General features: G+C 42.0%; 1 protein-coding gene across 1 annotated transcript in view; it reads left to right on the top strand.

The window, feature by feature from the left end:
- SESN3 (sestrin 3) overlaps positions 1-13,299 on the top strand; it is a 162,056-nt gene that overhangs the window by 79,496 nt on the left and 69,261 nt on the right. The window contains exons 3-4 of the mRNA XM_029602374.1: positions 6,664-6,861; positions 12,384-12,566. Coding sequence (XP_029458234.1) covers positions 6,664-6,861; positions 12,384-12,566 — 381 coding nt within the window. The remainder of the gene's footprint in view (positions 1-6,663; positions 6,862-12,383; positions 12,567-13,299) is intronic.

Raw genomic sequence — 13,299 nt, 5'->3', positions numbered from 1 at the left:
GCTATTACATCAAGATATTTTTGTATAATGTATAGAATATAAAAATATTTTTAAAAAGTAATTTAAAATTCTAACAGCAATGGTATACCTGCATTGGGTGTCCTACCCAAAGTGACCATAGTTAAAACTCAAATGGCATTGAACGTGGGGAGGCCTGATGTTTTAGGACAATCGCTTCACAGGTCTTGAAGGCTGTGTGGATTGTTCGGGGTGTGGTGGTAGTGTTTCATGGAGGGAGATCTGAGTATTGGATTGGATGTTGGCCTTGTGAGGTTCCCTGCTTCAGCTGAGGTCTGAGGGGGACATAGTAATGACAGCAGAAGAGGACCAGATAGTCCATCCACTCTGCCCAGCAAGCTTCTTATGGTAGTATCTGCCACTTCATGCAGGATACCCCCTTGTTTCTCTGAAGGGTAGTGACTGCCACTCCATGCAGTTACCCCCAAGCTTTATGCTAAGGGTAGTAATATTTACAATCAATCAAAACCAAGCAACTGTCAAACCCATAAATTACTGCTAGTGACATTTTTACTGGGGGAGGAGCCTTCTTGATAATTTGGACAATGCTTGATGTTCTTTGCTTTTAGGACTTGGCTCTAGAAGCCATACTGTGTTGTTTTTTTTCCCTTATGTCTGCATGTCAGTACCCCACATCATAAACGTCAGGGCCCATATTGGTGATTGTCTGTATCCAGTTCCCATCCCCCACCCCTGTCATCAAAGCGGGGAGCGATGTTGCAGTTGCGTCAAAAGCATCAAGGCTATTGATTGAGGGTAGTAATCCCCATGCCTTCTGTTAAGGGTAGTAACTGCTGCTCCATGCAGGTTAACCCCATGCAACTTCATTTCTGTCCTCTAGCCTTTAGGAATTCACAGTGTTTCTCATGCCCCTTTGAATTCATTGACAATCTTTGTCTTCACTACCTCCTCCAGAAGGGCATTCTAGGCATCCACCCTCTCCATGAAGAGGTTTTTCCTGATGTTGGTTCTGAGTTGTTCCCCCCCCCCCCTGGAATTGCATTACATGACCCCTGATTCTACTGTTTCCTTTCTAATGGAAAAAGTTTGATGTTTGTGCATCATTAAAACCTTTCAGATATCTAAAGGTTTGTATCATATCTTCCCTGCACCTTCTCTTGTCTTCCGATACAGACCAAACACCATTTTGGTCGCCCTTCTCTGGACCGCCTCCATCCTGTCTCTATCCTTTTTGAGATACAGCCTCCAGAACTGAACACAGTACTCCAGGTGAGGCCTCACCAAGGACCTGTACAAGGACACTATTTCCTCCTTTTTCCTGCTGGTAATTCTCTATTCGGTCCAGCATTCTTCTGGCTTTAGCTATCGCCTTGTCACATTACTTCCCCATCTTCAGATTTCCAGATACTATTACCCCAAGTTCTCTCTCTTGATCCATGCACATCAGTGTTTCACTCCCCATCATATACAGCTCTTTCGAATTACCACATCCCAAATGCATGATTCTGTACTTCTTGGGATTGAATCCCAGCTGCCAAATCTTCAGCCATTCTTTAGGCTTTCTTAAATCTCTTTTCATTCTTTGCACTCTGTTGCAGATCTTAGTATCATCCATAAATAGACATACCTTACCTTCTTATCCCTTCCACAGTGTCACTCACAAAGATATTGAACAAAACTAGTCCCAAAACCGATCTCTGTGGCACGCTGCTTAAGATTGTTCTCTCTTCAGAGTAGGATCCATTTACCATTATACTCTGTCTTCTATCAATCAACCAGTTTGTAATTGTAATACATGCCACCACCTTGGCGCTCACTCCCAAGCTTCTCATTTTATTCACAAGTCTCTTATGAGGGACCCTATCAAAAACTTTGCTGAAATTCAAGTAGATTACATCAAATGCTGATACTTGATTTAATTCTCTAGTCACCCAATGAAAAATAAATCAATAAGCTTGGTCTGACAGGACCTTTCCCTGGTGAATCCATGCTGCCTCAGATCCAGCAAGTCACCTGATTGTAGATAGTTCACTATCCTTCTTTCAGCAGAGTATCTATTAATTTTCCCACCACCAAGCTAAGGCTAACTGGCCTGTAGCTTCCAGCTTCCTCTCTGCTACCCCACCCTTGTGAAGAGAGACCACAACCACACTTCTCCAATCTCATGACAATGCTCCTGTTTCCAGGGATCCATTGAACAGGTCTTTCAGAAAACCTGCCAGCACATCTCTGAGCTCCCTCAGTTTTTTGGGATGTACCTCATCCGGCCCCATGGCCTTGTCCACTTTAATTTTACTTAGCTCATCCCATGCATTCTCTTCTGTAAATGGAGTTTCATCTGCCCATCCCCATCCAGTCTTGTCAACTAGCAGCGGTCCTTTTCTAGGGTCGTCTTTAGTGAACACCGAACTGAAGTATTTGTTTAATATTTCTGCCATTTCTTAGTCTCTCTTCGACATTGCTCCTTATCACCTTTTAGTTTCACTATATTTCTTCGGGCCTTCCTATGATATATCTGAAAAATGTTTTCACTTTGCTTTATCTCTGTCTGTCCTTTCTTCTGCTTGATCTTTTGCTTTCCTGATTTCTTTCTTCATCTCCCTCACTCAGCTCCACCAGATATTCTTCCCTGTGTTCCTCTTTTTGGATCCTTTATACTTCTTGAATGCTATTCTTTTTGCCTATATTTTGTCAGTCACCTCCTTTGAGAACCAGATCCGTCTTTTTCCCCTCTTACTTTTGTTTATTTTTCTAACATATAGATTTGTTGCTTTTGTAATAGCTCTTTAATTTGGCCCATTGTTCCACCTCACCCATTTTTCTCCCAGTCTTCCAGTTCTTCTTCCAGGTACAGCCGCATTTTAACAAAGTCCATATTTGTGAAATTCAAAACTTGGATCTTCATGTGACTTCTCTGTATCCTGTTCATGATATCAAACCATACCATCTGAGGATTAAGGGTGCTCGGGGGACACATATTAGAGACATTATCCCCATTAGTGAGCACTAGGTCAAGTATCACATCCTCTCTCATGGGTTTCATTACCATTTGTTTGAGCAGAGCCCCTTGAAGGACATCCAATATCTCTCTACTTCTTGTAGATTCCACAGAAGGCATACTCCAATCCACATCTGGCAGATTAAAATCTCCAATGAGCAACGCTTCTCCCTTCTTTCTCACCTATTGGATTGTTTTTGATCAGATCTCTGTCCAGTTCTTCTGTTTGAGAAGTAGTCCTGTAGATCACACTAATAAAAATGGAAGCACCATCTCTTTTTTTTTTTTTTTTTAAAGGATGGTCCATAATGCTTCTTCTCCAGCCCACATCCCTTGCAATTCGGTTGCTTGGATATTGTCCTCCACCATCTCTGTTCTCTCTGTCATTCCTACCAAGTTATAGCCTTTGAATGACTGTATCCCAATCATGAGAATCAGTGAACCATATCTCCGTAATATCAACAATGTCCAAATCCGCCTCCACCATTAGGGCCTGCAGGTATCTATTGCATAAATCAATTAATAAGAAAAAAATGGAATGGCTAAATGCCTCCTTACATTTACATATCCCAGAAAGGAATTTAAGATCTGCCAATAAAGGCTTGTTACCTGTTCCATCTGTGAGAGAGTTATTTCGATTGCAGGCCCTAAACTGTGGAATTCTCTCACCACTGAGTTGAGATTGCAAAAGAACTTCCTGATTTTTAAGAAGAACTTAAAAGACCTGGTTGTTCAAGCAAGCATACGAGAGTTGACTAATGAAATTGGATTAAGGCTCACTGTTTATGCTGATGCAGAATATAAGATGACTTTTAATTGTTTCTTTTAATTTTTAGAATTTTAATGTATTTTAATTGTATTTATAATTCTGTATAGTGGATGGATTGTATCTTTTATTTTGTCTATTTTATAACTGTAAACAGTAATGATTGAATACAGAATGACAGTATAGAAATTTAATAAATAAATGACATTTGATCCTGTTGGAGGGTTTCTGGGTGGGTTGGGTGACTACTTCTCTTTCAGACATCACTTCATATTTTATTGCTGGGGCTTCATTTTCCAGTGCAGAAAGAGCATTATGTAAGGGTAACAGGAAGGGTGAGTATCTCTTCATCACAAGCCTTATTCTGCCAAAGCCCACTGTTACCCAATTATTCCAGGTTTTCTGAATCTTGGATGTTTGACATCTCTGAGATACACAGAAGGCTTCAAAGATGGGGAAATTGGGTGTCTCAGTCACAGATCTTGTTCTACCATAAAACCATTTACTCGTGTGCCTGGGTTTTTGACTCCTCTGTGGAAGCTGGGAGAGAGATTTTGGAAGCTGCAAGGAAAGGGAGACTTTTTGAAACCTGAATAATTTCTCTGTTAGGTGAATTTAGTTCTTTTTTCATGGCAGACAGCTGAAGGCAAATTGGGCAATCCTTAATAGTCCAAATGATAGGCCTTGGGACATAAGCACCACAATCGTTGCACTGAATAAAGGGTATTTTGTAAATAGTGATTAATAAACAAGTTGTGAGATTGGTACTTCAGTCCTATATTATTTATTTAACCCAAGTCCTTGGAAGAACTATTTTGAAAGAAATACCCTAGGAGTGGGAGGGAATAAAAAGCCTCTCGATTTGTAGCTCTACCTGGATTTTATTTCCTTGGTTCAGTACCCCTTGTTGTGCAACTGACTACACACTATGCCTGCAAGTCTGTTAGGTACAGCCCTCTATTTCTCTTAAAAACACACAGGGAATTAAAATAATGACTAACAAAGATAATACCACCTAGACAACAAATGTAAGAATCCAGCAACACATGACAAAATAAGCAGAAATAAAGAAGATAATTTTTTAAGGAGGGAGGAGACAGATAATCAGCCCCACTGGAGAATAAAACAATATTGGCAAAACTATCCAGCCACACAGAAGAACTGAATCAAATTAGAATTAAAGCATAGAAACATACATAGAAACATAGAAGTGACGGCAGAAGAAGACCAAACGGCCCATCCAGTCTGCCCAGCAAGCTTTTAGACCTAATTGTTTTCATACTTATCTGTTACTCTGACCGCTGAAGTCAGGGCCCTTATTAGTAACTTTTTGGTTCCACTTCCCTTCCACCCCCACCATTGATGTAGAGAGCAGTGCTGAAACTGCATCTAAGCGAAGTAACTAGCTAATTGGTTTGGGGTAGTAACCGCTGTAATAAGCAAGCTACTCCCATGCTTGTTTACCCTGCCTGTGCAATTCAATCCTTGTTGGTTGTCTGAATATATATCCTCTTTACATCATTCCCCCCGCCGTTGAAGCAGTGAACTGCGCTAGATATGTATTCCAAGTGAAGTATCAGGCTTAATTGATTCGGGGTAGTAACCGCCGTAATAAGCAAGCTACACCCATGCTTATTTGTTTACCCAGACTATGTAATTCATTCCTTGTGGGTTGTTGTCTGAACATAGATCATCTTTTCTTCATTCTCCCTGCCGTTGAAGCAGAGAGCTATGCTGGATATGCATTGAAAATGAAGTATCAGGCTTATTTGGTTTGGGGTAGTAACTGCCGTAACAAGCAAGCTACTCCCCTGCTTTTATTTTTGAGGATGCAAATCCTTTTTTCCACATTTCCTCTTGCCGTTGAAGCATACAGCAGTGTTGGAGTCACATTAACTGTGTGTATATTTATTGAATAAGGATATTAATCTCCAGGTAGTAGCCGTCTTTCCCGCAAGCAAGTCACCCACCCCCCTGCTTAGCTTTGGTAAGGGGCAGTACTGAATCTATGCCTAGGGGTGGCGGAGGAATACATTTTGTTCCTGAGTGAATAAGAGGAAGAATCTCAATTGGGTCTCCCAATTGAGTATGGGTATGCCGTTTAGTATGTTTTTACAAGGAAAAACTCAGTACTTACAGCCCCCCTTGCCATAAGAATCAATTCGGGGATGTGCTGAAAAGGACTTCAAGCCCTGTTTGGTTTTGGTTTGCTTTTTTTTTTTTTAAATAATTATTTTGTGAAAACAAATTGTCTCAGAGTGGAGCAGAATTGGCAAGAGTCCCTTGATAAGCTGGTAACACATCACTGCTGAGAATTATAGTGGCACCAGATACTAAATGTACAGAAATAGCATGCTGGTACCCGGGTGGGAGATGCAAACCAAGCACTGCACCTACTGTGGTGGATTCTGAGGAGGGGGGCTGCACCCAGCCACCGGCACTTACTGTAGTACTGAATTCATGAGTATGTGCCAGGGAAGTAGTTAAAAGTAAGGAAATACAGGAGACCAGGAAAAAGTAGCATAGTGGAGTACTTAAAGGTAGCATATGCTATTCTTGTAATCTGTTTTAGGATAGGCAGTATTGAGTCTTACTTGGGGGTTTTAAATGTGTCCAGAATCAACAAGTTGTCTTCCATTTCATACTAAAATTCAACAATATTAACACACACAGTGGTTCTTTAATTGCTAGCAGCTATATGCTCAACAGTCGAGTAACCAAGAAATGTTATTAAATTTTAGAAAACATTTTGTGGAATGTGTGCATAGAAGTGGATTGTAATCTCGCTTTAGTATTGGTCTTGGCTGCTTTTATAGCTGTCTCTGGTACATCTTTTGGCTAACAGTTTGTTTATTAAAGGAGCCATCTGTTCCTCACTGTTTGACATATTTTTGTGTTTTGTTTTTTTTCCTCATTATAGCTAGTCCAAGCAAATGCGTTAGCTGACCGTACTAACTTGCTAGTAGAAGAATTCTGCACATCCGGCCGCCTGGACAACATCACACAGGTCATGAGTTTACATCCGCAGTACCTGGAGTCCTTCATCCGCACCCAGTTTTATATGTTACGTATGGATGGACCCCTTCCTTTACATTACAGGCACTACATTGCCATAATGGTAGGTCAAGGTGCTAGTTAATGCAGTTTTTTTATTATACTGTTAGAAAAAGACAAATGCTTTTTATAAATTCAGTTATAATATCTGATGTAGCTTCAGAACTGACAAATGTACATGTGTTGGCAATATAGCAAATCTATTGTGATAGACAGGATGTGAAAATTGAGTTGCTCGTGCCCATGTTTAAGGTAGAGCTGGAAAATCACATATTTAGATAGATTTGAAAATTCTATTTACGGTGTTTTCCAGCAAATGTTGCCCATAGAAAAGGCAGATACAAAGATTGTGGATACTTTGTACCTAGGGGCAGTTTGAAAGGGAAACTACTTGCATGGTTTTCGATTTTAAAAATTAGGTAAAAGTTTTGTACCTGTGGACTTCGCAGCTAGGGGCATTGTCTGTGAATTGCCCCCTTAAAAAAACCAAAGGGGTTGTTTAATTGAGAGAACAAGTCTAGCAACATTGGAGACTGGCATCAGTAAAATGACTTCTGTTTGTTTATGACTGTAGTGCAGCAAAGAGCCAGATGCACTAAGTATTTTTCCCTTGGGCCCACGTGCCTCTGGTATGTGCTTCCCACCCGTTGGTGGAGTTTATCAGTAGAGAAGATGCTTGATGCACTGGAATATGCAGAAAGGCCCACTGTTAGAACCTCCACATTCATCCACTATTGAAGGTATGTTTGCATCCTGTGAGTTACACAGATTAGTTGGGATGAAGCAGGGATTCATCCATGTGTGAGGGCTACCGTCTTGCTAGTCTTCAAAGAAAGTAGAGTTGCTTACCTGTAACAGGTGTTCTCAGAGGACAGCAGGATGCTAGTCCTCACATGAGCGACATCATCAAATGGAGTCCTGATGCGGACCCTCCAGGACTTTATCCGATCCACTCCCATCTCTCCAGGACTCGACCTGGTGGCAAGTACATTTAAATCTGGAACCGGGGATCTCTTTTCATAGTCCCCCTACCCAAATTGTCCTTACCATGGATGCATCCACCCAGGGGTGAGGAGCTCATGCAGACTGGCTCAGCACCCAGGGTCTCTGATCATGACAGGATGGCCTTGAGTACGCACCCTAAGTTCCTGCCTAGGTGGTGATGGCCTGCCATCTTAACCAGTCCATCGTCCTGCTAATATACTTTCCCAGGCCCGATTCACATCAAGGCAAGCAAGCCCTGCACAGTTTATCTGGAGTGGAGAGAAACCCATAGACAGTCCACCCAGTTTTTTATTTCTTTTCTTAGGAATAGTTTGGGCATTGCTATTGCCAAGTAGACACTATCCAGTTGGCTAGCAGATTGCATCTCCTTCTACTATGTCCAGGCAGGCCTGCATCTTGGGGGTCATGTCAAGGCTCATTCTGTAAGAGCCATGGCAGTGTCTGTGGCCCACATGCGAGCAGTTACAATGGAGGATATCTACAAGACTGCGATGTGGAATTCTCTCCACACATTCACATCACACTATTGTCTGGATAGGGATGGCTGACGCGAAAATAAGTTCAGCCATTTTGTCCTTCGGAATCTGTTTGAGGTGTAGAACCCAACTCTCCCTGCCTAGGGCCCGTTGTTTGGGTTCAGGTTATCTCCCCCTCTGTTACCAACAGCACTATTGTGCCCATTGGCACCTGGTTTAGGTGTCTGTTGGTCTGCTTTTTGTGTTGGGGCACAGCCTGTAACTAGGGTTCATCCATGTGTGAAGACTACAGTCCTTATCTTCGAAGAAAGCAGAGTTGCTTACCTGTAACAGGTGTTCTCTGAGGACAGTAGGATATTAGTTCTCACGAAACCTGCCCGCCACCCCACAGAGTTGGGTTTCTCCTATTTTTTGTTTTAATTATAGTTCTGTTACAAGACTGTAGAGAGACCCCATGTGGATACGTGGTATAGGGCATTCTGTCAAAGTTCCAGAAACTTTAACAAAGTTTTCCGCATCAGGACTCCATTTGATGATGTCGCTCATGTGAGGACTAGCATCCTGCTGTCCTCTGAGAACACCTGTTACAGGTAAGCAACTCTACTTTCTTTGAAGACTAGCAAGACGGTAGCCCTCACACATGGATGAATCCCTGCTTCATCCCAACTAATCTGTGTAACTCACAGGATGCAAACATACCTTCAATAGTGGATGAATGTGGAGGTTCTAACAGTGGGCCTTTCTGCATATTCCAGTGCATCAAGCATCCTCTCTACTGATAAACTCCACCAACGAGTGGGAAGCACATACCAGAGGCACGTGGGCCCAAGGGTCTTGATCTCTAGTGGACAGCCGTTTGTGAATCAGTCTTCTGGTGCTAAGAGATTAATTATGTTCTAAGGCAATGGTTCCCAAACCTGTCCTGGAGGACCCCAGCCAGTCGGGTTTTTAAGATATCCACAACAAATATACATGAGAGAGATTAGCATGCATTGCCTCTATAGCATGTAAATTTGATCTCATGCATATTCATTATGGATATCCTGAAAACCTGACTGGTTGGGGTCCCCCAGGACAGGTCTGGGAACCTCTGCTCTAATAAGGCCTTTCTCTCACTTGCTTTTGGACAAGAGTATCTTGAACTAGAAGGACAAGCAGGTGGCCATGTTCTATATGTAAACAAGAAGGCACAAGCTTATATGCTGTCTGTGAGAGAGCCCTCTCACTCAGGCATGATGGTTTGTCCACATCCCACCTCCAAGCACCCTAACTTCCAGGAATTCAGAATACATTGGCAGACCATCTCAGTAGTGTACTGGAACTGCACAAGTGATCCTTGTGGACGACATGTTTAATAGCTAGGGATCACCAGTGATCAACCTGCTCACCTCAGTGGACAACAGGAAGGTCAAATTTCTGCTTCGTACATCTGAAAAACTATAAATCATCTCCCAATGCTTTTGTGCTAGACTAGCGCATCTGTCTACTCTATGTACCCACCAATTCCTCTCATTACAGGACTGTCGAGAAGGTTCTTCAGGACAACTCAAGGGTAATCTTCATAGCACTGGCCTAGCCATGGCAAATGTGGTATCCATTTCTCATCCATTTATTGATTTAGTCAGGCCAGCAGGCCCTGCATCAGAACCTGCCATCACTGGCCCTCATGCTGAGGATTTTGAATATATAGTAGCTTACTCTTTCCTAAGGAGGTGGAGGACATGTTGATTTCAGCCAGATAGCCTTTGACCAGAAGATCTACAATTTCAATGGAAGATGTTTGACATGGTGTAGTTACTAGTTAGATGGGTCCCTTCTCCTGTGAGCTGAGGAAGATTCAATATCTATTTTCTCGCATCCTCAAGCCTCAGAACCTCTTCAGTTAGTTAATCTTGGCACCATTGTGTCACATTGCTGGCAGGTGGGAGGGGTGCCGATCTGTATCCACCCTTTTAGTATCAAAGATCTTGAAATACTGTGGCATTTCAAGCCTCCAGTCAGTTAAACCTCCAATGCCTTGGGACTTCAGTGTAGTCTCTGCTCAATTTATGAAACCTCCCTTTGAGCCTCTTGAGTTGGTGGACTCTGTTTCTTGCCTGGGAAGTGTTTTTTTGTAGCTGTCACTTCATTTGACGAGTTGGTGAATTGCAGGCCCTTGTTTCATATTCACCATATCTGCAGTGGGTTTTTTGTTGTTGTTTTTTTTCACAACAGGGTGGTTCTGCTTACTCACCTGAAATTCCTTCTGAAAGTAGTGTCTGTTTTCCATATCAAACAAACTATTGTGCAGCCAACTATTTACAAGACTGCATGTGTACGAAGGAGACTGGACTGTAAGAGAGCCCTAGCATATTACGTAAAGAGAACTCAACCTCCCCATCAAGCTTCTCAGCTATTTTTGTCCTTTGATCCTAATAAATTGGCAACTGCCCTTCCCCAACAAACTCTAATTGACAGACAGACTGTATAGTTTACTGTTGCATTCTGACTAGTTTACAGATTACAGACTCTATCCAAGCTGAAGTGAGAGCCATGGTGACCCGAGTATCTAATCTCAGGGTCACTTCTGTTGACACATGCAAAGCTGCTACTTGGTTTTCAATTAATACCTTTGTCCCACTAGTGTCCGTGTTTTTGAAGGCACTGTAACTTTGAACACGTAGTTTTGTGCAGCCTGTTCTCCCAGTAGTCCACTTTCCACTGGTGGATTCTAGGTTGCCTGTTTCAGAGTTTCTCCACAATGCAACCATCAACTTGGGACTCCCCATGCATAATGCCAGATTCATGCCTTCTGGCTGATAGTGAAAAAAGCTTGTTTATAGGTAAACTGAATTCTCTGTAGATAGCAGGACGAATCAGCCATGTTTGATATCCGCCTGCCTTCCTGGAGAGTTTGCTATCTCGCTAAACTTTAAGGCAGGGATGGCCTTCTCTGGTCCTTGAGAGCCACAAATAGGCCAGGTTTTCAGGATATCCTCAATGAATATGCTTAAGATGGATCTGCATGCATTGCCTCCAGTGTATGCAAATCTATCTCATTCAAATTCATTCTGGATGTCCTGAAAACCTAGCCTGTTTATGGCTTTCAAGGACCAGAGTAGGCCACTTCTGCCTTAAGCTCTGGAAGAGACTGAGGGGCTCACCAGCAGCTCGTGTGTGGGAACTCCTGCGTGTGCTTAAGACTCTTACAGAGCTCTGAGAGCTGGGTCCATGTAGGTTCTATTGGATGACGTTACCATGTGTTATAGTTGATTCATCCTGCTGTCTACAGAGAGCCTCGCTTATAGGTAAGCTAACTTGTTTAAAAAAAAAATTCAAGAGTTTTTTTGTAGTTAATAGAGATTGGTTATTTACAATTTCAGATTTGACTAGGAAACTACTTGGTAGTGCATTTAAACCAGCTGAAAAACTTAACACACTGTTAAGCCGTGGAGTTTGTTAGAGGATGTGGTCAAGGCTAGTGTAGTATAACTGGTTTTAAAAAAAGGTTTGTTCAAGTTTTCTGGAGGACAGGTTCATTAATTAGCTAGATAGATGTGATCCCTTCCCTGTTGCTCACTCCCACAGGTAAGAGGTGGCAATTTTCCAGGTACTTCCAAATGGATCTGGATTGGCCACTGTTGGAAACAGGATTTCGGGCTCAGTGGACCAATGATCAGATTCATTATGGCACTTATGTTCCTATCACTGATGTTAGTTTTTGAAGTTGTAAATAGGTTTAGTGCCCATCTTTATTCTCTTTATCCTTTCACTAAACCTGTTTAAGGAATTTTGAAGACCAACACTGGTGACATAATGCTGTAACCAACATTTGTCTTGCAGGTTATATCCTCTCGCTCATTTGTGTGGACTTGTTGAAGGAAGAATGGGACTCGAAAGCCAGCTATAAAGGGTGCTACCTGCAACCTTTTGACACTAGCACACGAGTTACCTAGAAACCAGCTGTACCTGAAATATCCCTAATTTAAAACAAACTGTCAATGAGTGGCTTTACAAACCACTTTTTTACCTGACCAAGTTCACTTTTTTTTATGCAAAATGTGACAATTTATATTTGGAGTTAAATTGTGTTTTTTACACACAACAAATTTTTCTTCATTCTCAGGCATCAGCCAGACATCAGTGTTCCTACCTGATAAACATGCATGTTGACGAGTTCCTTAAAACAGGAGGGATTGCAGAATGGTTGAATGGCTTGGAATACATCCCGCAACGACTGAAGAATCTAAATGAAATTAATAAACTTCTTGCACATAGACCTTGGCTAATAACAAAAGAGCATATTCAGGTACTAAAACACACCTGAGGAAGGAGTAGTATGTAATGTTTTTTTGGCTTAAGTGGAAACACAGGAAAACCATGATTCTTCCCAGTTATCAGGAAGGCATGATTAGCATGGAGGCTACAAATTTTGACATTTTCCCATGATTGTTGCAATTTCCTTTTACATTTAATTTTAATGTATTTTGTCATTTTATCTATACTCGCCACTAGTTATAACATTTTAGTTGTTATTTCTCAGGGACCAGCAGATTTCAAACCAAAATGACTACCTCCTCCCACAGTAGTTCTGCCTTCCCAGTCTTCTGCTGGTCTCGGGCATGGGAAGAGTTAATGGTAATGTGCTGCAGCAGCTGAGGCTGCTTGGCAATAGACTGCCTTGTGCTCTGGTTAAACATCTGGTGCTCCTGATGGTAAAGGAAGTGTATTGTGCACAGGCTGATCACATAGTGGGATGTTTAGAAACACCAGTTTAGAGCCAGGTTTTCCAAACTTCAAAATTATGAAGAAGGTTCCAGAGGCCTGGCATTTTGTGGATTTTGATATGTGAAAGAAGCAGGAGCAATGATCCACGCAGATGGATCACATGCAGAATCTGAGGGCCATTCCTACACTTTATGGGAAAGCGTTGAGTGCCCAGTGCACTGCCTGGCCTGTTGTTTTTTTTTTTTTCTTTTCTTACAGATTTTCTCCCATGCCCTCTTATCTCTTTCACTGCTCCTTCCAGTTGTCTTCCTCTT

This window comes from Rhinatrema bivittatum, chromosome 5, assembly GCF_901001135.1.
Source record: "Rhinatrema bivittatum chromosome 5, aRhiBiv1.1, whole genome shotgun sequence".
In the NCBI taxonomy this organism is placed as follows: Eukaryota; Metazoa; Chordata; class Amphibia; order Gymnophiona; family Rhinatrematidae; genus Rhinatrema; species Rhinatrema bivittatum.
Note: the sequence above shows the minus strand (reverse complement) of the source record. Positions and strands in the feature narration are given on the sequence as shown.